Below are 26,843 nucleotides of genomic sequence, written 5' to 3' on the forward strand. Positions count from 1 at the left end.
ATAAAGCACTATAAACAAGGCTATAAATCTTTATAAAAAGGCATACCACCTTATAGCCATGCTTATTATGCATTATGAATGCTTTATGAAGCTCTCATCTATAATGCACTATAAATACCTTCATAGTGCATTATAATGGTCGGTATAAGCATTAAGGATGCTTTGTACTGTGTACTTACGCACACAAAACAATCTGCTCACATTACTCCTGGCCTCCATGATTGCCAGTCTCTTCAAGAATCAAATATAAAATTATCCTCATCACCTTCAAAGCCCTTCATGGTTTAGCCCCTCATTATCTGCCTGAGCTACTCGCTCTGTACACTCCTGCCCGTGCACTAAGATCATCCGATGCAGACTTACTCACTGTACCTAAGAACAGGTTATCAACTATGGGTGGCAAGGCATTTAGTGTAACAGCTCCTTAACTTTGGAATGCTCTTCCTCTTGGTCTCCATAAGGAAAAATCTGTTATCCATTTTAAGCTCCTGTTAAAAACACATCTATTCAATGAATATTATTCATCTTGTATGTAACTCGCCCTGCCTTATTAAATGTGTTTTTCTGAAGTGTCTTTGATTGTTTGAAAGGCGCTATATAAATAAAACTATAGATGAGAGCTTCATAAGGCAGTTTAATGTGTTATGGCTTTTTATAAAGATTTATACCATGCTTATAATGCTTCATGAATGCATTATTATTTATGAATGTGTTATAAATTACGAAAAACGTGGCCTTAAGTAAAGTGTTACAATGCATATGTCTGCTACTGTATCTTCATCAGTGTCACATATAGAATTACAGAGTTATAGTTCCGTATACATTAGCACAAGTTGCGTTCTTGTCTGTTAGAAAAATAATACAGTTGGTGTGTCAGGGATGGACCGGGACAAGCTTCAAATCTGCCATGTCAGTCACTTCACTAACAAGCAAAGGGCTCCACTAAAGGCTATTTCACGGCCCCATTGGCCTTATGTCAGACTTTTGCTTATAAAGGGGGCACGCAGGGAAGATCCCGCTGGGAAAACTGCCCATACACAATGTTGTTACACTTGGGTTACTCTGGCCCCCTGAGCCATCAAAGCCGCAGCGAAGACGTCCTGGCATGACTCAACCGCTCGCTGAAGGCACCGAGGCGACTAGGATCACTGCAATAATTTCAGGCTTCACACAGGTTTACAGCTAAATAGTGACAAGAAAATAAGCTCAGGCCCGACAGAGCTCATCCTGTGCTGTCACTCTGAATCAGACATTGATTTTGTGTTTTCCTTGTCTCTGTGAGTTATCTACTTAATACCAAAACGCTGTTTATTTATTTGTTTTATTTGACTCCAGCATTAGTCACTAGACTTAAGGTTCAGCATGTCGGTAAATTTTAAGATGGTTTGTTTAATACACAATATATTATATGGTATATGTAATTTTATTTAGCACCACGGGCGGCGCCAGGGGTGGGATTACAGGACCTACGCGAAACCCGGGTTTTTTTTTTATTACAGTCCTTTATAATCACCATTGGCGTGTTATGATGCGTGACAATTTCTGAGCTAAGTCCTGGGTTTCCTCATACCCTGAAACCGCCCCATCAAAATACACCCTTGAAACACAAGTTATTTTTGAGCAAGTATCTTATATTTTAAAAAATATTTATTTACTATTGATTTATTGGCAACGAACAAGTTCTGTGCATAGGGGTGTAATAAAAAACACCAATTGCCCGTGATAAAAACGCATGATACATCATTTCAAGGTTTTCCAGTAGATGGCGTCTTTCGGCATGTATAAAACGCATTGCCCCCTAAAAGCAGGATACCTTTCTGAGTACAAGCGCAATGTGGTCCATACTCTAAACATACGCTGTCGGGAAAGAGATGCATGTCGAGCCTGCGCTCGAAATACTTTTAGTGTCTGGGAAGAGGCGCCCAAATATCTCACGCAACAAGAAAGAATACAGGTTCACATTCATTTTCATTCTGTTTGCATTTGCATTTGAACTTCTAGCAGCTCTACCTGTATTTCTGAATTAACCACTGCTCGTTTTTTTTTTGCTCTTAAACAATCCAGTTAAAATCAAGTGTACAAATGGAAGCCGAATAAATGCTGTGAAGAACTTAACCTGGATCTGACATCTTGGGACAGCATCTTGCACGGAAGAAATCACTGACAGTCGTGCTGCCGATGCAATTTCCCAAGGAAGCTTTGGAAGGGACATTAAAATCGGCAGCTCTCCACTGCGAGTCAGCTGGAGCTCCAACCAAAATGTGTAGCGAATGCTATACCAACCAGACGTTTGTTTACGATGATGGGACCGCGCACGAACACACAGCCAGGTATACCGATTTACTTGTTACCATTCAATTTCTATTTTGATAGTTAAATATAATTTGTGTGTTCGTGACGACACTGCCTTGGTCGGTAGTTGCAATCAAGCGTAGGGATATATGGCTTTAAATGCACCCAAAATGAACGATTTATCTGCATTTCAGCATTTTTCAATATGCATCATTTCTCAGTGAAATGTGCATGATTCTGCCCTGACTCTGGGCTTTTGATACCGATGTCATACTGAATTACTGTGTTGCAGGTACGCTGCCTGGTCAGTGTGAAAGGAAACGGGCCAGCCAGCAGCTGTCATGAAATAAACAAAAAAGTTAAATCAGTTTAATGCTCCAGTGGGTTTTTTAGGGAAATTGATATAATCCTACCGGTGGCTGTATGAAAACGAAGGGGGACACCTTGTCTGTTCTATTGTATCTGTCTCATGTAGGTTGATTTATGAGCGTAATTAAATCATGCCGTAGTGCATACCGGTAAACAAGTGATTTCCTTTTGGATTAATTGATCCAGTATCATACGTGTCGGAAGAGAAAATCAGTGTCTTCATTTGACATTAGGGATAGCATACAGATAAATGCGGGATGGACTGAGGAATTATGCCGAGTTGGAGACAGCCTTATGTAGCCGAGGGGGGAGTGTACTGTAAAGCGTGGCCCCATATTCATCTCGGGGTGCCGGCAGTCAAGCAGAGACGCGGGATTCACTTTGGAAGAGCGAATTCCTCGGATAATGGCGAGGCTATTTGTGCTTCAGTGCTGGAAGAAACCAGCACGATTACTATAACATTTTCACATTGTTTTCTTTAAATAATACTTTGCCTATAACATTGAATGTTTTCCCACGATCATAAATTTTGTATTATCCATTATATATTTTCAGTTATATGTTATACTCTCATGTAGCCTACCCCTGTGTAAAATCATCGAATAAGAAGTCGCGTTACCCCCCCAGGGCAGACTTAATGCCGCGATTTTTGCTGCTTGCCCACCTAAAGGCTTGTGCCCGTCCGAGCCGCGCAGCCCCCGCGTCTCCTTCCCGGTGGGCACCGAGCCCGGTGGGGATACGGCTTTGAGGCGGTTACCCTCCTTCAGTCGTAGCTGTCACGTTGCGTTGTGCATGACGGAGAGAAATTCCAGCGGGCATGTACAGCAAGGATAACCTTTCACGAAAAGGAAACTCAGAGCTCCTTATAAGCCGTATGCTTATTAAAATAAAAGGATCTTCGAATGTAGGCTATATTAGGCTCAAAAGCCCATTATTAAATGAATGAATGAAAGTTACATTTATATAGCGCTTTTCAAGACACCCAAGTGCTACAGTATACAGAACCAATGGGGAGCCACTTTTATCTCTCTATATAGATTTACCTTTTTATTTGCTTATTTTTGAGTTGTGCTTCTACCCAAAGCAACTTCTTTTACCCATTCATACAGCTAGATACACTTGACCTTTCCTGTGGCGATAATGGAAAACGATGCTATATGACCATCGCTGTCTGCACCCGGCCAAGGCGGGACTGTGGTTCCTCTGTATCTTCGATCTCCAAGTCGAGTCATCAGACTGGACCAGTACAGAGCAGATCATAAATAAAGGACAGTATTTGTTGTCCCAGTGCTGTGAGAGGAACCCTTGCTGTCCCATCCGAAAAGGCACCCTGCATAATCACACCCCCACCTTGTTCACGCACACGCGCGCAGACACACGCATCCCGAGGATCCCTTACCAAAGTACAGCTTACACGCTGCTTCCTATTTCCTCGAGCTTGTTGTTGAAGCGGTACAGGATGCAGACTTTCTCTGGCCCTTGCTTTTCTGGCTGAACCACCAGGACTTACACACCTAATCTCTTCCACATGGGGATGCCGGCCATCTCCCATCCAGTTGCTGGGCAGATCCGTTATGGCATTGGGCTGCGAGCTGGGGGTTCCGCCTTGGCGATCGTCACATGCACCTGCTGCAAGCTTTTTTCAGGTCAAGGAGATGTTAGCGGTAGATGTGGTCCCAGCTGAAAGGGATGGATGGATGAGGATCACTTTAAGATTGCTGTTGTAGTAGAGGCTAGTAAACACAATTTTCCTTCATTTTTCATAATTTAGAGGTAATACTTATTTCCCAATTGGATAACTAACTGCCATTCATCAATTTACATCATTAGGCCTACATAAACAGTAAATTTGAGAAGGGTAGGGGGAGGGGGTGGTGGTTACAATTAAGGCTCAGTATTGGCTAATGCTGATTATTCCCCAGAAAACAGCTCTCTAATCTTTGCTAATCTGAGGTAGCCTGATACAGCACCAGCCATGAAGGACCTTCACTTAATGGGTTTTTAAGTCCTACTTACTATGGCTTTATATTACAAGAGAATAAGTGAGCAATTGGGGTCCTCATGCATGCTGGATGTGGACGAGTTATTAAAGTGAAGGAACTGTTACCCTATGACTCTCCTTGTGTTTCTAATAAAACAAAATACAGCGATGTTTTCTGTAAACAAATATATTTACATAATATTACATTACTGAAACAAATATATTTGCATAACAGGTCACTGAAGGGTAATGTGTCATTTGTAAGTTTAATGTTTCACTGTGAACAGATATAAATGTAGCAATTCATTGGCCTGACCTCAGAAATGACCTCAAAATATTCAATGTAATGTGCAATGTGACTGGACATAAATATGCTATGATGTAAAATCTTTATCTATCTATCTATCTATCTATCTATCTATCTATCTATCTATCTATCTATCTATCTATCTGTCTATCTATCAAAGGGTAGGTATTTGATCTTCACGTATTTGTTTCACAGCTATTTCTTGAGGTGAGTCTGCAGTGCAATAATAGGTCTGGTAATTAATCCAAATCTCACTGCGAAGGACATGATACGGTAACATAAGTTGTTATACAACATCTGTCATGTCCAGGGCCAGCGTGCTCCTATAGGCTTTACTATATTACTAATACGACAACATAGCATCTAATTAAAATGGTACCTGTAGCTGTGTTATGTGGCTCTCCATGGCCTTTATTTTTCTGTAATTGTATTTGACTGGATTTCTTTATATTGGAAAATACTTGTCTCGTTAACACAGACTGTTCAAATGTAACCAATGGAACGAATGCTAATTATTTCTCTTCAACACACTGGAAATGGAGAACTTGGGAATGAATCCAAGAATAGCCTATTTCTTCATGGGAAGTCCTGTGACTGTCTGAGGCTTTATCAATACCGACATCTCCATAAGCCGTATTTGTAGCAGTTATTATGTCTTTCACCTGCTCTTTATGCCTAATTAGCTGATCAATGTGGGGCGCAATGCAAACCCATTTTGCAGGTAAACAGGTTGCGGGAAAGGACACTAACTGTAACTCCTCAAGATGACGCAGAGGATGGGTGATTAACGGCTTTTTACATTTATTTCCCCTTTTCTGCTTTAATTTATGTTTTTTTTTTTTAATTCCTTCCTAATCTCTTTTCAAGAGGCAGTCATGAGCCCACCACCTCACTCTCCGTGTTCCCATGGCGACAGGTAATACTTGACCCGTCAATCTCCCGCATGCGGAATGTCGCTCAGCGCGGCCCCCCAAGGAAAGCAGGATGCAACCCCCCTGTTCGGGTGTCAGCACGTCTGTCCGCCCTGACAGCCTTTACTGTACCTGCATGACTGAGTGAAGGGGATCTGTTACATTTCAGCACCAATTTCCGTTTAATTAAACACTTTTGTTGAAAATAACGAGCTTTGAATCTTTTTTTTTTCTTCCCCAGGAAAGAAAACATGTTTTGGTAATTATCTTCTAACAAAATGCATGTCATTGATTCAGTCCATTAAAAAAATGCATATATTTATATATACTGGAATATAAATGTACAGTATTGATTGCATTGCATGGGTTTATTTTTAGGTAGATTGTAGACACTTGTCATTTGTAAATATTGTGACTTTCACTGATGAAGATAATACCAGATCTGTATGTGGCCTTACGCCTCATTTCCGCTTGGATTCAGGCGCCATGTTTTCTGCGTGTCCGTGGGGAAGAGCATTGCGACAGTGTGGAGTTCCCTTTACAGACTGTGCGAAATTATCTCCCGATGGGGATGATTTCACGCACACGTGTGCAAAACACAGTCACATAAAGGGAAAGTAAAAACAACCGATTTGCCAGTTATGGAATGTAACTAGCATAATACTGAACTGAATCGATCCATTTCCTATAGCAGTTTTTTCCTTAAACTGTGAAATGATTTTTTTTTCAGAATGTCATATTTTAATTATTTTCCTATTTGGAGAAGACCCTTTCAATGATTCAGTAATAGTTAGATTTTACAGTATGAATGGTAATTTTATAACCAAGTTAAAAAAAGTGTTTAAATCACTTTCAAAAGCACTACAGGCCTCTACAGCCTGAATACTAATGAAATGGCATCTGCCTGCTTTGTGTTTATTTTTGTTTCCCATGTGATGTTCAGATAAACTAAAATAATTTTAACATACCAAGTGGATAGTACTCTAATACATCAGAAAGTCTGTCCAATTTAAACACACAAACCATGCACCAGAGATAAGTTTAGAAAAACAATTGGCAAAAGATTAATTTCCAATTAATCTTTCAAATTAAATAAACACCCCAATTTCCACTCCTCAACAGGCAATGAGGGCTTTTTACAAAACCTCTCCTGATAACGTTCTCCTCTCACAGAACACAATACACTCAGTCAATAAAGTCTTTAAGTTAATCCATTCAATTCAGTTTATTTTTATATAGTGTCTTTCACCCCCTGGCACTTTACATGTGGGTGATGCAATACATTCCTGTATCATTTCTACAGAATAATTAAAAAACGGGGGAAAATAAATGAAGAATAAAATTCAGCATCCCTCAGTGTGGCAGTCGTTGATGCCCCTGTGACACCCTGAAATATGTCCTCTCCACTGCTGAACAATCCGTGCAGAGTCTATCAAGGGTGGGTAGTTCAGGTCCAGAGAGTGAAAGTCCGGACCAAGATTTTGTTTCTACCACCAGTTGAGTACTCCTAGATTGTGACTGTTTATACTCAACTGGCTGGTTGAAATTCAGGTCTGGACCTGAATTACCTACCTTCCAGTGATAAGGCATTCAGCGCTCCCTAACAGAGCCATACAACCAGCAAACATGCATACACACACCCCTATCCTCCTTCTCTCTCCTGGAGCAGAATCTCCAATCTGCCATGCCCAATTAGGCACACTTGCCTTCAATCAACCTCCTGCTCAAACTCTTTACAGAACTATAAATGCACTTACGACAGTGAAACAGCTTGAATGACCATTTATGGTCATATGAAAATAAGAACATGGTGAACAGATGCACAAACAGGGCAGACGCAGCCTTTGTCTACAGGAAACGTGTCGCTGGCCGTCACGTTCACTAAGGAGGGCTGGTTTCCTTAACAACTCTCTTTAACGGCGGAACTTTTATAGCTTCACACTAAGTAGAGGGAAGTTCGGAGGCTGAATGTAACGCTGCCTTCAAACCCGCAGGCCCTCACTTGAGACGGTGCAGAAAAACAACAGCAGCAACACTGGCATCATACTGGACATCTCCACGCTGAAGATGGCTGAGGTGGATTCCGAGGTGCCCCCCCTCCCTCCTCGGTATCGATTTCGGGATTTACTCCTAGGAGACCAGTCCTTCCAAAATGACGACAGGTACTGTACTTCTTCTTCTTGCAGTTCCTTAAACCAATGTTCCCAACCGGGTCCCCAGGGACCCCCAGACGTTCCATGTTTTTGCTCCCTCCCAGCTCCCTGCCATACTGTCCACATTTTTACTGCAAAACTGTGTACTGTCTGAGGGTTCCCCGAGGACCAGTTTGAGAAACACTGCCTCAAACCATCAATTTCAGCTCTCGGTGGAGCTGAAGTAAGTATAAAAATAGCCAAGAATAGTTTGAATCATTTCTAATTGCACATTTTGTAAACTCTCTTCTGGTGGAAAGGGGAATGCTGACTTTCTTAGGAACATGTGTTACATTAAATTGTATATTTTCATAAGCCATACATCTGGGGTGGGTTTTATTTTGTTTTCTTTTGGTCTTATAACCTATTTATGCTAAATTCAAGACAAATATCTGGTATTTATAGCAAACGGTTTGTAAATGCACAGGATGTACAGTCATGGGAAAAGAAAGTACACCCTCAGTTCTATGGTTTTATTTGTCAGGGCCTAAATAACTGCTATAAACAAATAAATCTAACCTTGGGTGACAAAACAGAAACATCAAATTTCGATATTCAGAAACCAAGTGCGGGGAAAATGCACACTATACTTTAGTCATGTATAACTGCCTTTAGCATCAGTAAGAGTTTATCGCTTTCACATCTGTTAGGAGAAGTTTCAGCCCATTCTTCTTTAAAGCTTTGCTTCAGTCCATTGAGCGCATTCGGTTATCTCAGGGTTCCCCAGTTTCGGTCCAGTTTCGAAGTATAGAGATAAATTTATGCCTAAAGTAATCATATTTAAATGTCATGATGATCTCATAATTTTATGAGCCGCCTCATTTTCACGAGTATAATCCTCATTGTACAATTACAAATCACAATTTACGAGTCCATGATGTGTAGGTTGCAATTACGAATCACAGTTCATGCATTTACAACTTAAACACTACATTTACGAAGCACTAGGTTCGTGAGGAATGATATGTTGCCAGTGGCCAATGGCATTTGACAAATCTCACTATCGTCTAGTTCTGATGAGCATAAACCAATGGAGAGCTCCAGAGAATGGAGGGGGAGGGGCTAAAAGTGGAACTTACCTTAATGAGGAGCTACAAATTAAGAGTCAGTGGACGAGTATGATAACCAGCAAACCATCTAGATATGGAACAAACAGCTTCTGAATGAATGTAATGATTTGCTACAATAAAACGAATTGAAATCAATTAATGGTTGAAATCCTAGATAACTAAATAAATGGATTTGAACGATATACCAACAAAATGCGCGCCTTTGGATTTCCTTAACAATGACATAAAAACTGCAAGGAGGGGATTAGTTAACGTGGTTTCCTTATGCCTATGAATCTATTGCATATTATTGGCTACAAATTGACTAAACTGCTCTCATAAAATGAGATCCTAGAGTGCGACATGTGCAGTGTGAACTGAAAGTGCAAATCTGTTGTTGCAAATATCACAGTATAAGTGTACTTGCAAAATCGTTGCCTACAGGTCAAGTTACAGATTTACAAATATGATTTTGGATTTGCAATTCATTTTTTACGTCTGATTACTTTAGAAGTACATGTAATTCCATAGTGGAGAGCCAGAATCGAAAACAGTTTACAGACTTCCCTACTCAAGTACATCTTGATCAGCTAATTACTGGGTTTAGTAGGTGTGTTTGAACAGGGAAATCTGCAAAGTGTGTTGGATTCTGGACCAGAATTGGTTTAGTTCCTGCCATAGCATCTCAGTGGGGTTGAGGTCTGGACTTTGATTGGCCATTCCAACACCTTGTTTTTTTCTTCCTTATCCATCCAGATGTTGATTTGCTGGTGTTCTTCGGATCATTGTCCTGTTGCATGACCCTATTTTTACCCAGCTTCAGCTGTCAGACAGACGCCGTCATGTTTGCCTTGTTATAAAGTGGAGTTCATGGTCGTCTTGATGACTGCAACGTTCCCAGGTCCTGTGGTTGTAGGACAAGCCCAAATCATTACAGTTGTTATGAGGTGCTTGTGATGATTCAGTGTTCTCCAAACATAGCACGGTACATGATGACCAAACATCTCCACCTTGGTCTCTTTGGCCCAAAAGATATTGTTCTAGAACCTTTGTGGTCATGCTGCCATATTATACCTGGAGAGAAGTGGCTTTTGCCTGTCCACTATTTCATCAAAGCCATACATGTTCAGTCTTTTCTAATCGTGCTATCACGAACATGAACATTTAACATGCTCAAGTCTGGTAACTACATTGAAGGGTCTCCGCGTGTAATTTGCTTCTGTGAGGTAATGGCTCATGTCCGTTCTTCTTGGCATGATGTAAACCAACCCCAAGGGCTTCAGACAACCAAACCGCCAACAGTTTGGCTTGAATAGCAGTAGTCGCACCGCTTGCTGGTGAATCTTGGAATATGTAATGTTTTTGTCAGCTGAGGTTAGAATTGTTTGTTTAGAGAAGTTGGTGAGGACCACAAATACTTTTTGTCTCACCGTTGTATCGCTGTTGTGCTGTGTGAAATTCACAAGACAATACGCTTGTAGGCAAAATGGCCATTGCATACTGCTATTGTATACATCTGACTTCCTATTTCCAAATAACCTGAATAGATTAAATGCATCTGTTAAGATGTTTTAACCTTTGCAGGTCTCTAAAGAAAACTGAACTTTAAGGCCAAAATATGAAATAGCTTTTGAATTCCAACTGTCTGTATTATGCAATCAGATGCCATCCGGCCTTTGAAGCTCATACCTGCTGTTCCACATTAAAATCACACGAGGAAAAAGCTCTTGGTATTCTGCAGCTTGAAATAAACTATTATTGTTTAAAGAATTTATGGTATTAGGAAAACAGTGGGCAACCACAATGGCAATTAAACAAGGAATTAAACAAATGTACTGCTTGCAGAGGCAATGTAAGAAAAAAACATCTGATATTCAGCCTTCCAAGACTTTTATACTTTAAATGTCAGACACATTGTTTGCCTATTTGTTTGCTTGTTTGTGTGTCTTATTCATTCATTAATTCATTGTTAATGTACTTATTTATTTTTTGCTGCATAAGGGAAATGCATGATTTGTTGCCATCATTGATGCTGGTATAATTATTGAAGGTTACATTATATAAAGTTGGGGGTATTGCAGAGGTCCAGTCAAACACTGATCCCCTTTCTGCTGGCATTCTGTGATTGGTAATACAGTAATAATGTGCTGCTGTTTCTTACACTGGTGATGGCAAGAGGGGAATTCATACAAAGATACAACCTTATTTATTATTGTTGTTTTTTTCACGTTTTTTAATTAATATGTAATTTTCCTAGTCACAACAAAAGATTTAAAAGACAGACAAATCAACAAACAAACATTAAATTTATAAAGACAAATGTCTGACTGCGCATTGTATCTAAGCTTATATATATACATGTCTCCATTCTAATATTGCCATCTTTAATATCACCAGGTAGTTTTATGTCATTCACATAATTTGTCCTTTCCCATACTCGCTTATCCAGTACTTGGAAATCGTCCCAGAAAACACAGGGACACCCTGGACAGGATCCCAGTGCATTGCAGGACACACACACACACACACACGCACACACACACACACACACACACACCAGGGGGAGTTCAGAAACGCTAAATGACGTAACCGCATTAGCTATGTATTTCTTGAAGATTGTTTCAATTTCCCATTTACCATTTACTTTGTGTGAATATATATCGTCATTATAGAATGATGCCATATTAACTGGAGAAATACTGTTTAGAGTTAAATTTTAAAACAGCAACACATTCCAAAATCCTTAACCTTAAGTAAATTGAGATTGAAATGGACTGGGAATACTGGTTCTCCATGTGGGGTTAGGCTTGGGAACTCAAGTGACTTTCAGTTGTTTTTTAAGAAAACACTCAGCTATTCTGGGACACTGGAAGCTGCTGTGGATTTTTTTCAGGGTAACGTTTTCAGATGGGAAATCTTAGTGCTCTCATTAATTCCCAGTGCTGGTTCAGTAAGCTAAGGAGGATGATCTCTATTGTTGCTGAACAATACCTTTCTCTGGACTCTGGAGATTTAACTTTTTTTTTTTGGTGTTTTAAAATTCCTTAATTTAATATTGTATAATAATGTACTTCCAGCTTTCATGTCACACTTTATGAGGTTCTTTAAGTGTAGAATCCATGCAAACAATGTTGTTTTAGACACTTTATCAGTGATGTCCTCAAATATTCAGCTGGCTCTAAGGTATTTCCCAGTTTGCAGCCAACAGAGGCAGTCTTGCGTGTTCAAACACAAACCATATATGTCACTGTGAGTTTTATATTACATTTCATCTTGGATCGCTTGGTGGAGTGTGACACTCATTTCATCAGTGGATTCAGCATGACATACATCTGTCTTTGAAGTTAGCACTGTACATTCAGAATCACACTGTGGGGCCATTGGCAAGACTGGTGCTTGAAAGTAGAACTGACATGCCCTGTGAGGGAAGTTCGGAATCACCAGTTAACCTGAAATGTAACACACCCACCCCCCCTGCATCCAGTGAACTCTAAACATAGATACTTTGAGCCACATTCAAAGTGCAGCGCTTGAGGTGTCAGTTGGCAACGGCACGCTAATACACCGCAAAATAAACAAAAGAATGAACATAAAAGAGGCAATGCATTAATGTGAGGGAGGTTTGTAAATGGACCAGACCAACCACAGAGGCTTAAGGTTGGACATCTTTTAGTTTGAAGTCCCTTAATAGCAGAAATTAAATGCAGGTATTGCAACATACAGTAAGGTGATTCCCAACGTAACAGGTTATCAACAATTACATCTAGTAGTAACTATGCCTTTCTACTTCCACCATAGGCAAAAAATGAAAATCATCCACAGTCCATATGGCCAGCATACCAGTATATCTGGTACTAGACCTTCTCAGTTGGCTTTTGGATAACTTGCAAGTTGATACAGCTGCTTGTAGAGTTTCAGATGTATTCCTAACCCAAAGTTTTTTTGTTTTTGGTGAGCGTTGTGAACCAATATGGTGGTTCCAAAACCCATCCGAAACCAGGGGGCAGTCTTGCGGGAATTTTCAACAGCACTGATGTAAAATTAATGGACTCACTCAATATGTGGGGCTGTTTTTCATTTTTCTGTTTTATATCGTTTGTATAACTGCCCAACTTGAAATCAATGATTGTTACTCCCTTTTGTCACTTACACCCGGCATCTCACATCTTAAATCTCATACATCAAGTTTAATATAAACATAATAATGGAAAACTAATTCAAGATAATGAAGGGAGACTGTATTTTGTATTTCTCTGGAGTGTTGGGCTTCCTTCCTAGTAAACAAATGGCAGGATGTTGTGGGCCGGTTTGCAGAAAAGGGGCAGCTATTCTCGTGCTCACGTACGGGAATGCTACTGTTGGTGCTGTACTGTTCTCCTTCACTTTCCCTGGTCACCACCCAAGATATCCATCCACATCCAGCCATTGATTGTGTGCAGTCCGTGTGCCCCAGCCATTGTGTACGTGAGTGGTCAGTCACGTCTGGCCCTAATGGAGCATGACAGCTAAGGAACAGTCATGATCTGATCACCATGAAGGATTCTTGACCCCGTGAGAGAGGCAGGGCAGGTATTTTTTGCGACGTTGGTATCTCCCCATTTCCTGAATGATACGTCTTTTTGTGCTTTTCTTACTCTCTGGGAAAATACATGTTGCAGCTGTAGACGTCAAGGATGTGAAGAATCGCTGTTTACTTCAGCCTTGTCACGTGGATGGAATAACAGCCTTTTCAGGTCGTGACAAAGGGTTTGGCTCTTCTCTCGGTTGCTGTGCGACTTTTCAGCTTTTTTTTTCCAGCATTTTCTAATGCTGTAAGATTGGCTCACCTTTTTCTGAAATTAACGTAAGACTCTTGATGACAACACAGACTGACTCATTGGTCCTTGACAGTTGGTGAGTGCTGACAGGGAATGAAACAGAGGATGGAGGATGGCAGCCCAGGAGTGACTGTGGTCTTTTATCACCATTCATCTCACCTCAAACTGCATCTGTTTGGCTGACAAAGCTGGAGGTTGACAAGCACAAACGTCTCTTCCTTTTCTTTCTGATTCCCACCTATATATTTGTGTGTCGTTCAGACAGTGCCCCCATTTTTCAAAAATGTTTTGTGCATTTTTCCCCAGTCCGTTTTGGTTTTGACTTCAGTTCTTGTGTACTTTACTTTTTAAAAACCCCTTTTACCTAAGAAGCTTTATCAGAGTTAATAATGTCTAATTGCGCATTGCAAACATACTGCGATACCGCTGTTTGTTTTTGCCGACCGCGAGTCACAAACGGCGCACTTCCGTAAATTTCTTTACATGAATAATATGCATATAGCCTCAAGCACATCCCAGGCCGGTAAGCAGGCATCCCGCTAAAGTACAGACGCCCGGGGTCAAGTGTGCCTGGTCCAGACGGGCGGACTCGATTAGTCAGGATGGTGAGTGGGCGGCCACATTGAGAAGCAGACTCCTCCGCAGGGCAGTTAGGGTCCCCTGTGCAACAGGGACGGTGGAGAGGCAGAAAGCCCCTCTTTGCAGGAATGACTCACACCATGCACCCTGTGTTTTTTTCTTCTCCAGATTTTCCAACCTGTTGAATATAATGTCATTGTTTGCTTTGTAGGGTGGCATGGTGGGGCAGTTGTTAGCACTGTTCCCTCACACCCTTGTGAACCAGGGTTCAAATCTCCTCTATGGTTTCCTGTGTGTGGAGTGCATGTTGTCCTTGGGGGGGTTATTTGTTCCGGCTTCCCCCTGTGTTTCAAAAAAATGCTGAGGTTAATTGGAGTTACCAAATTGTCCATAGGTGTGTGTGACTGAAAGGTATGTGAGTGTGTGACTGAAAGGTGTGTGAGTGTGCCCTGTGATGGGTTGACACCCCATCCTGGGTTGTTACCTGCCTGCACCCTCCAGGATAGGCTCTAAACCCCCCTTGACACTGAATGCTATCAGTTGTTACAGAAAATGGATGGATGCCTGCTTTTCAATTATACATGTTTTTTAAAAAAACACCTGTGAGAATTTTACAAGTTAAGGAAACTGAACAATATTCCAGATGAGGGAAAACACACTAAAGGAAATAACTAAATATTTAATCATTTACAGTGTCGCTTAGGAGTGCCTAAAGGAACCAATGGTGAAAAACAATACTATTGTGCTGCATCTTTTTAAAGAGGATCTGCGTTTCATAGTGGAAGGACATTCACTGACTTTGGTTGCTTTATTCTAATCTTTGATTTGCTTCTGGCATTGGTGTGACCAGATCCAGGGAAGCTCTAAACTGAACTGTCATTCCTGAATTTTTAATTAAGAAGAGCTGCAAATGCAAGTCCCTGGATGTCAGCTTTTAAATATTTGACTCTCGTGGTGAGACCTGCTCCCAAATCAGACTTAAATCAGAAATGTGATGGGATGGAATCTCAAATGTTACGGCACTCCGTTTACCAGGTTATACAACTGCTGCAAGACAGTTATAAGAAATCAGGATAAATTTTGTGTCCTGGTTTGTACATTTGCCATGTTTTACAAATTAATATCTTCTAAGTACATATATAGGGTCAGCAGTAATCATACAGCCGCTTTTATCCAAAGTAAGTCACACAGCTGCTTCGGCATGCACCTGATTTTATAATAGGATAAACATTTCGAGGGAATTTTGGAGACGTGAGGAGAGGTTATGGGGACAGAAAGGGCAGACGGACTGTGCGTGGAATGGAGGGTTAGGGTTAGGGTTAGCATTCGGCTTCAATGTGTAAAGTTTGGGGGGTAAGATGTCAGTAAACAACAGTACTGAGCGCTTTTTTCTCTTCATTCCTTAAATGTAACACATACTTAAGTGAGGAATCGATTGTGGTCCAGGTTAAATAGTTTGGTCTGGATGAGTCTGTAGGTGGCGAATGCTGCTATATCGAGTATTCTTAGCTATATTGAGTATTCTTAGCTATATCGAGTATTCTTAGCTGTATCGAGTATTCTTAGCTATATCGAGTATTCTTAGCTGTATCGAGTATTCTTAGCTATATCGAGTATTAGCTGTATTGAGTATTCTTAGCTATATCGAGTATTCTTAACTTATACTTGGGGAAAATACTTAGATATATGGTGACTGGTGGATTTAGGTGTGGGCACAGGGGCTGCTGCTCAGGGCGACATCTCACTGGGGGTGGGACGGGGTACCAATGACAAATAAATGTGGTTGTGACATTTGCGATTGGTTTTCTATCGTGCATTTACACGTCACGTCAGTGATATGTCACCGTGTGAGTCAAATAACCGTGTTGGGGTTGGCAGCCAGATACTAATTTGTAAGCTAGACAGGGTACCATTCAGATGGCGGGGGGGTGGTGGGGGCTGGGCTGACCTCAGGTCACTCCACTGGAGCTAGACAGGGTACCATTCAGGAGTACGAGATGGTGGGGGGGTGGTGGGGGCTGGGCTGACCTCAGGTCACTCCACTGGAAGCCTGAAGTAGGGGGAGGGGGGAAATCTATCCAATTGCAAATCCCTAACTTTGTATAGAAGTATTGCAAATAGTAAAATCAGTCACACTATGAAAATGCTACCAAATAAACCACAATTCTTTTTCATAGACATATTCTTACTTTTTTCTGGTTTGAGTGAAACCATTAAGAATAATATAAAGGCAGTCTGCACAGCACCAAGCTGTGCTGGTTTAGTCTTGACTCTTAGTTGACAGTGTTGGGGGATGGATGATGTGTTGATGCTGGACAAAGCAATAAGAAAAGGTGAGAGAATCATGTAGAAGATAAAGGTGTTCAGCAGGTTCATCTCTTTATGAGTGTGATATTATTCATGTAATGGAATGACCCAGTATGACACAAGTATGTTTGTTAGCCAATAGGGTATTAGTGTAATAATCTGATTCATTAAAAAATGTTTATATACTACCGTTTGTTTCTATTTATCTTTTTTACTTCTTTTTGTTATTTTTTTGTTATTTACAAATCTTATTTTGTATTTTTTAATTTTTATATACACTGATGAAGACATTGTCGAAACATGTCTATCTGTCGGCTTTGGTAAATAATTAAAAGAAAAAATACCAGTCTGACTCTTTTTTGTTTGTTTCTTATCAAAAGCAGGATAATCTTGAGTGCAGCCACTACCTTGGTAGTTATGTAAACAGCTTTGGCTGCTTAGCTGCATCTACTGAAAATCTGAATATGCTGTTGGACAGACAAATGGAGTCAGAGACATTATTAATGATATGATGATAACTAATTGATTCTGTTCTTGTTGCATCTTTGCGTGGAGGATCCTGCCTATTAGCCTTGTTCTTAGGCAATGTTATGGTTGTAATGTAATTTTACACAGTTCACCCATGAGGAAATGGCTAGTACATCCATTGTGTGCAGCTGGTTAACTTTGATCATTTAAAGCCCTCCTCACACATTTCCATCATCTCATTTTCCATCTCACATTCAATTCCTAATCACGACTAAGGCCTACAGGTTTTAGCTGCCTGCCAAGTCAGTCCAGGGAAAGCCGTTGGCTGCTTTCCCGCTTAAGTCATTTCCTGGCCCCAGTGATCAATTTAATTTCAGATTCCACCGTCTGAAGGTAATAAATAATCCTGAAGTGGCCCAGAGGAAAGTTCTCGACACGGTTCATTAATTTCTGATGTAATTCAGCAGCACCTGTGTTATTTACAAAGAACAGGATTTTGCGGCACGTCAGTCAGCCGAGTGTGGCGCTGGGGCTGCAGTCACAGAGCCTGAGTCATAATCACCCCCTTTAACCCACTCATCATCGGCACCTTTTAATCGCTGCCTGTCGCAGCTACAGACTCTCAAAGGACACATCTTTGAGCAGGATTTTCTGTGAAGTATCCACAGGAGAAAAAAAACACAAGTATGTTTATATTTCTGCTGACAAGAATAATTACATTTTGGTGTGCAGAGTTTGCATGTTCTTCACCGTGTCGCATAGGAATCCTCCAGGTTTCTCGCAGTCGAAAGACATGCATTTGGACTAATTTGCGGCTCTCAGTTGCCCGCAGTGTCAGTGTGTGTGCTGTGTGCTGTGTGCACGAGCCTGGTGTCTTCCAGCCTTGTGCCTTGTGATCACTGGGATAGGCTCCACCCCCCCATGACTCTGAGCAGGATAAGCAGTTGAAAGATGGATGGAAAACTATTTACAATACTGCAGACAGGAAGTGTTTTTTCATACCTCAAAAGCAGGCGTATAGCATTGTAAAACAAAAGATACAATGTAGCAGAAGTGCTTATGTTGGTTTTGTTTTGTGTTTATATCGATTTTAAACATATATCTAAAAATATTGATTTTAAACATTAGTGAAGTACTTTAGGAAGCTGAACCAAAGCTGGAAATATTAATCTACTTTAAGAATAATCAATTTGGTACTGGTGTTAATTGTTTATTGATAAATGATTTATTTAAAAAGACTTTTGCAGCTTTATTCATAGTTCATTTTTAAGATTGCAAAAAAATTGCAATTGTTGACTAGAATTAAATGGGGTCAAACCCATATGCAGACATAGAGACAGCTACTTACGATGCTATGGTCTCTCTTCTCCTGCCTGTCCAGCATTGACTGGCTATATTGGTTTTATTTGCATCCTCCTGACAGGACGAGGCCATCAATAGAGCAGAGCTGTCTGTGGTAATGAGATCTGATGGGGCAACATTAAATTTTAATGCTCTTAAACTACCCAGTTGCTGCTTGCCAGTCAACTCCTCCGATGCACACAAACAAAAAATCCGAAAACTCGAACATGTTTCAGTTGAGTGAGTCAATCAGCCTAGGCATTCCGTGCTTTCATTCGCTGTCGTCGCAGTTGTCGACCGTCTGGCAGCACCTGGCTCTGTCATTTCGCGTCCCAATTGGTCAGAAACCCAGAACGATGACTGTTATGTTTTGGTGGCCCAGTAATCAACCATCTGGTCCCTGGACTGCTGTGCTTTGTTTATTTGAGTCTTTTTCGTGTCAGTAGAGTGAATTAGCTGGAAATATGTGAAGTGGCTCTGTTCAATTATCAGTTATTAGCAGCTTGGTTCAACACTCTGGAAAGAAGCCTTTTTTAATTTTCACGGTGTTACTGATATATGTCTGAGTAAATATTTGTGTGCTTTGCAAATGTAATCCTGTGTCTTTTTATCAAATGCTGAGGCAGGTCATTGGTTTCAATATGACACTTGTTTAAATTAGATTTTTAAAACTGGAATATAAAACCGAAGAACCGACTCACAATATTCATTTACAGCAAACATTTATCTAACTAAAGGCTGGTGACGGTCTGGCATCCAGTCCAGATTGTACACCTGCCTTGTGTTTTAGGGTTATGCTTCCGGCTACCTGTGACCCGGTACTGTACTGGTAAAATAAAAAGCACAGAAGGACACATTCATGCAAAGGTAAGTACATGCAGTATGTGAATTTTGACCGGATAGGAGGCATCCATTTTTACAGCAGCTTAGTGCTTGGGTGAGAATGCTGAGCGCACAGGGTGGTTGATTCGTTTCTGCAAACCGGCAGCTGTGCTCACGCATCAGCACCAGTGTCCTGGGGGCTGTTATCCATTTTCATCAAGGCGTTCCAGTTACACCCAGTCCTCCAGGCTCATTTGCTACTGGCTTAATGGCAATGAGGTGCTGAACAATTACAAGGAGCCTACAGCTAATTATCCTGCCGCCTCGTCTGGTCTGCTTCAATGTTTTTTTCTTAATAATGGGGAGGTGGTTAATTTCCCTTCTTTCTCAGTGTTAACGGAACAGGGCTTATAGTAAGATAATGTCAGAGTTGCTCAAAATCCCTGTTAATTATGTTTTGGTAACAATTTCCTTAAGGGGGCACAAATACCCCAATTACTTAATGTATTAATTAACCAGTAACTAAGTGTTAGTTACATACTGATTCCATGTTCATTCATCATTAATCAATCATGATGGTTCATGTATTTCATGCAGGAACTATATTCGATCATGATTCGTTTTTGAAGTAGTAAGTAAGTAACTACTGTAAGTTATTTGTGCCTCCTCAAGTAAACTGTTACCGATGATACTCTTTTATATTAGTGGAGAAAAAAACTTTCTTTTTTAGTTTTTAGAAGCTATGGTGTTTTCAAAATTATTTTGATTGTTCCCTTTTCGTTTCTGTTTGTTCTTTTGAGTGCAGGTTTCTGGCATGTTAACGTCGGGATGCGGATAAGCTTCACACTCTGGCCACACGAGGTCTCTGTATACTAACCTACAAGTGGATGTCTGTCCACTGTCTCTCCATTTCTTCTCATTCTACGTTCTGCCACGGTCATGTGATCTTATTCTCTTCCTTAGATGATTTAGGTAGCATGCATGTGTCTCCTCTTCCTGTAGTGACAGCTGTGGCAACTGCATTCAGCAGCGTTGGAAAGTTTCAAGTTGTAAAGTCTTAATTTGTTACATTTTATATTCTTTTTAGAATCTTGACTTTACTTCTCGGGCTCAAGCTATAGACCTTTGTTCACAGAACAAATACAGTATATTGAAATAAATGTACATGTTTAATATTTAAGACAAGGATGACATGTTTAACAAGTTGGAGAAGTTGGAAAGTGTGAAGCGACTGGAAGGATGCATTTAAGTGTCAGGATGATAAATTGCTATTGATTCCGTGATCTATAGCAGACACTTCCACTTAGGTTGGAAGTTCCTGTGGAATAATAATAATAATAATGCTTACAAGACATACTTAAGAAAGTAAAGCTCTTTAATTAGTTCAGTTTAAATGAGACATTTAGCACAATTTGAACAACTGTGGATATTTTAAGTGCAGAGAACCTTCAAATTCGCAATCAGGGATGTGGAATGAAGCTGCTGTCGCGATTAATGAGAGCCATGCATCAATCGGAGTTTATTCCTGCTTGTGGTGATGTTGCTGTGGCAACATGGGGAGCCACACTGAGACGAGAGGCGAGAGTTCCAGAAAAGATTAGCAGTTCACATTCTGGCTGTTTTACTAGCTTTTTTAATTGGCTGCTTTGGTGCTTTAATTTTAGGAGGATTGACTGCAATGAACCACAGAGTATTAACACACTAGGGCCCTTTGGTTTTCATAGAGCTGTGATGTTTGGATAAAAAATCAGAGTATTACATTGAATAGCTGTAAGAAAATGAACCCTAAAAATCACATTCTCAGAGACTGCAGAACGTGTGAGGTTCCAAACATTTTCAATTACCTTCATTTAATGTCTGCCTATTGAATTCTATTGGGTTTTAACATTGTTATATATTCCTGGCTTTCAGCAACGATTGAGCATGAATATGGACTGCAAAGGCATTATTGCATAGTCCGATTTATTTGTATATTGTTGTAAAGAAATGACAGTTTATGACAAGATTATTACTGTAATATTGAGAGATCATCTTCATTTCTGCATTAAAATATCCATCTTCCAGCTGCTTATTCGGGGGGGGGGGTGGGCGCAGTGGGTACCCAGACTCCCCCTGCATGGGATGGCGTCAGAATGGCATTCTGCAACACAGTTACGGCAACACAAAGAACAAAATAAATATTACTACAACCCTGATCAGGGTACGGGCTTGGAAGGTGGATGGATGAAGACATAAAAATTAGCCTCTGGGGAGGGAGGCACATGTTGCACATGAGAGAATCTGACTGGAAATGTACTAAGAAAATCTGGTAACCCATTACTTGAGGAAGCTCAAATAATGTAATAGTACATCCTTATATAATGTGGTAATTAACCATTAAGTCACTGTTAGTAACGTACTGATCCCAACCACTGCTCAACAGAAGAAACATAAACGACAAAAGAACAACAAAAATATTTTTTTAAATAGCTCCCAAGTAAAAAAGAAGGAGTATCATCTCACTAAAAACACTGATAACACTTGAGGGGACACAAATAACTTAGTTACTCACTTGCATTACCTGCATGAAATACATGAACTGATTGATTAACGATGAACAATCATGGAATCAATACGTAGCCGACGACACTTACTGGTTAATTAGTGTGTTAAGTAAGAGTATACTACTACATTACCTGTGCCCCCTAAAGTGTTACTGGAAATGTTATGGTTTTAACTCTTACATACTGTACAGTGGTACCTCAGAACTTGAATTTAATCTGTTCAGAACTCCAGATGGAATCCTAAAAAGTTCGAGTTGTGATCGAATTTTCCACATAAGAAATAATGGAAAACCAATTAATTGGTTCCCAGCCCCAAATAATTACACCTAAATATGTTTTTTTTAGCATTTAAACACAAAATGAACCGGATAAAACAAGAAGAGTATATACTGTACTAAACACATCTTAGCACATTTATTGAAACAGTAATTTGTAAAATAAGAAAATATATGTATCCAAACAATGTGTAAAGTTAAAAAAACAATGTATCCTGCCCCGATCGTCAGCTCCTTCCGTGTGCCACGCCCCCTCGTTAACCCCGTGTGGAATCCCCATGTGATCAGCTGTTTCTGGTTCTTGTCATCAATCCTCTGTATTTAGTCCGCGTTTCAGTTTGTTTCCCCAGTCCGGTCATAACCCGTATTCCCCGATACCCTGACGTCTGCGCCTTTGTCTCCGTTCCATTCCCACTTGGAACGACAATATTATTATAATTAAATGTATTAATGGTTTATTATTAATATTAACATAATTAATAAGAAATCTTTATTTTTAAATGTATTTTATTATATAATAATAATTACTGTTACTGTCTTTCATTGTCTAAATGTATTTTTACTGTTGAAATATATGAATTCAGCTAGTGTAAACATGCACGATGCTATCACAGCGAATGCAAGGCTGAGACTGAAGCGTTACCCTTTGTTTCCGCAGAGAGACGTGCCGCGTGATTCATCTCCCTGGCGTACTAGTTATCTTAGGTCGGCGTTCACGGTTTGACTTCTGAGTTTCAGATCGAGTTCTAGGTAATTTTTTTCGAACTGATTGGTTCAACTTTTAAGAAATTCGAGTTCTAATGAGTTAGAGAACTGAGGTAACACTGTATATATATATATATATATATATATATGGAAACATTCATTGATATGATTGCAGTTTTTTAAAAAGACTTAATTGAGACTGCACATCGAGTTCGCTGTTGTTTAGTATAGTGCTATGCTTAGGTCTTTGACATTTTTTTTTTATTTCAGCTTGTGCATACCAAAGACCTTACTGTATGTTGCAACAACTTCGCAAATGGATGCACACAAGGCAACCTCATGATTAATATAGACTGTCACAAGTGAATGTTTGTTATAAGGTAGTGGATTTGCAGTGTGTTACTATAGGTCTGAATTCTTTAAGAAAAGCTTTTTTTTTTCAATTCCAAATAATGGTTTGACCTTGTGGTTACTGACAGCATGTTGCATTAGGAACACATAAACCTCTGTTACAGCACAGTATTCTGTTTGTATCAGGAGACTTGGCCAAAGATCCCCTGAGATACTCTCAGAAACGCTTTTCAGAGATGAGCAGCGTTCCAGTGAAAAGCCACTTCCTTGCTATTTGCTCAGTAGACCAACTGGCAGCTGTCCAGAGAGGCTTCTTCCTTCACATTTTCATCCCTGTGCAACACATGAAAAGAAAAGAAAAATAAGCAGATATCGGAACATGTTCAGGATGTTTATTAGGATTTGTTAGGGCCAAAAAGAGCGTCTGCCCTCTAAATCACTTGGTCATGGATTAACAAACTGGTCTTTGTACAAAAGACTGGCATATAATGAGGTTGGAAAAAAAAACTTTAAAATGGATTTCACTTTAGGAGATTGTGGGGGGAAATTCAATTTCATTTTAATGTGATATTTCCACATTTTTCATTCCATTTCTTATGGATAAAAACCATAAAATGACAGAGCGTACCTAAAAGACAGCATATGCAGGAATATAGTCTTTAAGATTAAGCAAATACTGTTATTTGCAAATGCGTAAGTTTATAACAGAAATGTCTCCATAGTTCTGAGAGAGACTAAATCATCCAGGTCTCAGTGCAGGTAATACAGGCTCCTTTGGATAAGCTCACACAAGTGATGAACAGAAATTCAATTAATATCAATTTGCGATGGAATTTATTTTTTAAATTAATAAAATACTCCGTGAGTAGTGAATATTATACACATAAACAAAATTGTTATATCACATCTCATTTAGCTACTTTGTATTAGAATTTGTTGCATATTTCTGGCTTTAAAATTTCTGTAAATTTATTTTTAACTAATTTAACTGTAGTTATATATGAAAACAGCCCTGCACTACATGTTAGTCCACTGACCGATTTTCTGTGTTGATCTGTTTTGTTACACGCATTTACGGTAATAGTATGTGCAAGTAAACAACGAAGGTACATGAAAACATTGCGTTTTCATCCATACATTAAGTTGCCTAATCAGCATTCAGTACTAAAATCCCATCGTTCTTAACACTTTTTTAAAAATAACAAATCAGTTTGAAATCTTTGAAAAGTTGAAGCACTTCTGAAACACTGTCCTCATATATTATCAGAGTCACTCTCTTAAAGGAGCAGCAGTGTACAGAATTGCATTTACGTTTCGGTAATAAAATTAGTTTCAGTGATGATTACATTTGTCATAATAAAACACATTTAAATACCGAGTAACATTTTTTGTAGGTATCCTATTAACATATCGAGAGAAACACGGAAGATTGGGGCATGTTACCTTACAGTGATCTCTTTATGACATTGCCAAGAAGAGAGGGCCCATGTGAAGTTATTACTGAGAAGCCTGTTCTCCTGTCTTTGGAAGGTAAATTGGTTGATCGATTGGGATGAGCCTGGATGTCTCTGATCATCTGAGGTACCATAAACGAAGTGACTTCCTACTTTAAGGAAAGCTGCCATTAGGCTATTTGGTAAAGATCGCTTACCAAAGACCTAAGATTTATGGCTGGATTTAATACTAAATCTGATCAACGAAAGATCCAGCCTTTTAGTTAGAGATGCACCGATACCGATATTCGGATCGGTATCGGCGCCGATCCAGACCTATGTGAGGGATCGGGTATCGACCATGCGTGACCGTTTTTTTGCTACTCAGTGGGTGTGAGTACCGTGACTTCCACCTGCTCTGACGTCATACACATACCCTTAGCAGTACGAGGAGCGTAAGACGTGACGATCTGGGAGTTTTTTATTTTTATTTTTATTGTTTAACTTCTCAAACAAGATAACAATATAGTGACGATCTGGGAGTATTTTACGCTTTTAACAGAAACCAGTAGCAGAGCGATTTGCAATCTATGTAAAATAAAGTTTTAAGGTGGGAATAGCGTTTAATGGAAAATCCCATTTAACAAAGCGCACGAAACTGCGAGACAAAACAAAGCAATGGATGATTTGGGAGTCGTTAACTTAATTGGACTGTTTTGCGAACTCGCTGCAGCTTGTTTAACAAGAGGGGCTGCCATCGCAACAAAAGTGTAACTGTGCTGACGCCAATGGGAGAAAAACTGTGTTAAAATTTGAAGCATTCGCCACTTGTGTATACTTGCTTTGAAGATATTCATATTGAACTGCAAATGCCTCAAAAACGCTTAAAATAAACGAGGTGGAACAGTACGTTATGTATGTTTGTAGTAGGCTAATTAAATATTTTTGTCATACATTTTTTCCATCTGTATTTACTAGCTTAAAAAAATAGTAGGCCTATACAAAGTATAACAAAGTAAATAGAGCTCTTGTATCGGAATCTGTATCGGTATCGACAGTTGTGTATCGGAATCAGATCGGAACAGGAAAAATGTGGATCGCCCATCTCTACTTTGGGTGATGCCTTTAAGTCACGCAGGAGATTGCAGCACATGCCAAGTCAGTCATTTTTTTCCAGTCAACGATCTATTTTAATAACTCTGAGGAGCATCTATGTGTCATACCATTATTAATGCATGCATATTTTATCCTTACTAAGATTAATGAATAAAACATTAATATTGTCATCGTTACTGATGCTCTTAATTTAAGACTGATTCAAATAAATTACATTAAATTGTTACGTAATATGCTGGTACCCGGAATTTGCAATTGGATTAGGTGTTGCGTGGAGGCTAATCGGTGAACGTATTTTCTCGTTTTCCCATAGGGACAGTCGCCCGTGCCAGTATCATGCAGCGATGTACGTATGAGAGCATGTGTGTGCGAGAGCGATAGATAGAGTGAGTGATTTAGAGAGAGAGAGAGAGAGAGAGAGAGAGAGAGAGAGAGAGGGGGGGGGGGGGTGGTAGAAGGAAATTGTCTCATGCGTTTGGATAGTGCTGCGATACATATTTCTTTAACAGAGGAGAATACCGTCGGGAAAACGGGAAGTAACAGGTTATACAGTAGACACATGGAGATATAGCCGTAGAAATTATACATACCCTCACTCTGCGAAAGAGACGCGGGCATGATGAGAAACGAGGTTCAAGGGAATTTAGTGCCGACATGGTCTAATCCCGTAATGCCTACCTGGAGGGTGGATTCTTTCAGCAGCGATGCAGGGCAAAGGTACCACATACCTACATATTGTTGCATGACCGGTGTGTCTCTGCAGCATCCTCCACAATTGTCTCAGTGCTGTTTGCGGTTGTTTTTATCAGCCACCTCAGCAAGCGAGCCGAGGCATTAAAATACCGCGTTTCCCCTTTGGCAGTATTAACAGGTGTACCACTTCATATTTTGTTATATAATCGGGTACATTTTTTTTTGCTGCCTTCTTATCTAGACTCATTATTTATCATGAGATCATTTTCTGCATGTAAATGCAGCATAAAAA

At 39.9% G+C, this 26,843-nt stretch overlaps 1 protein-coding gene across 14 annotated transcripts in view; it reads left to right on the plus strand.

The window, feature by feature from the left end:
• Positions 1–1,823: 1,823 nt before the first annotated feature.
• Positions 1,824–26,843, plus strand: part of kcnt1a (potassium sodium-activated channel subfamily T member 1a) — a 90,413-nt gene continuing 65,393 nt past the window's right edge. For 7 of the 14 annotated variants that reach the window (XM_072714540.1, XM_072714543.1, XM_072714544.1 and 4 more), the window contains exons 1-3: positions 1,824–1,954; positions 2,065–2,330; positions 7,855–8,022. In XM_072714540.1, the coding sequence (XP_072570641.1) occupies positions 2,179–2,330; positions 7,855–8,022 (320 nt within the window). In that variant the 5' untranslated portion in view covers positions 1,824–1,954; positions 2,065–2,178. Of the gene's footprint in view, positions 2,331–5,816; positions 5,866–7,854; positions 8,023–26,315; positions 26,576–26,843 lie in introns of those variants that run through there. The other 7 variants (XM_072714545.1, XM_072714550.1, XM_072714546.1 and 4 more) reach the window with 5 other exon arrangements.

Source organism: Paramormyrops kingsleyae, chromosome 7 (genome assembly GCF_048594095.1).
Source record: "Paramormyrops kingsleyae isolate MSU_618 chromosome 7, PKINGS_0.4, whole genome shotgun sequence".
Classification (NCBI taxonomy): Eukaryota; Metazoa; Chordata; class Actinopteri; order Osteoglossiformes; family Mormyridae; genus Paramormyrops; species Paramormyrops kingsleyae.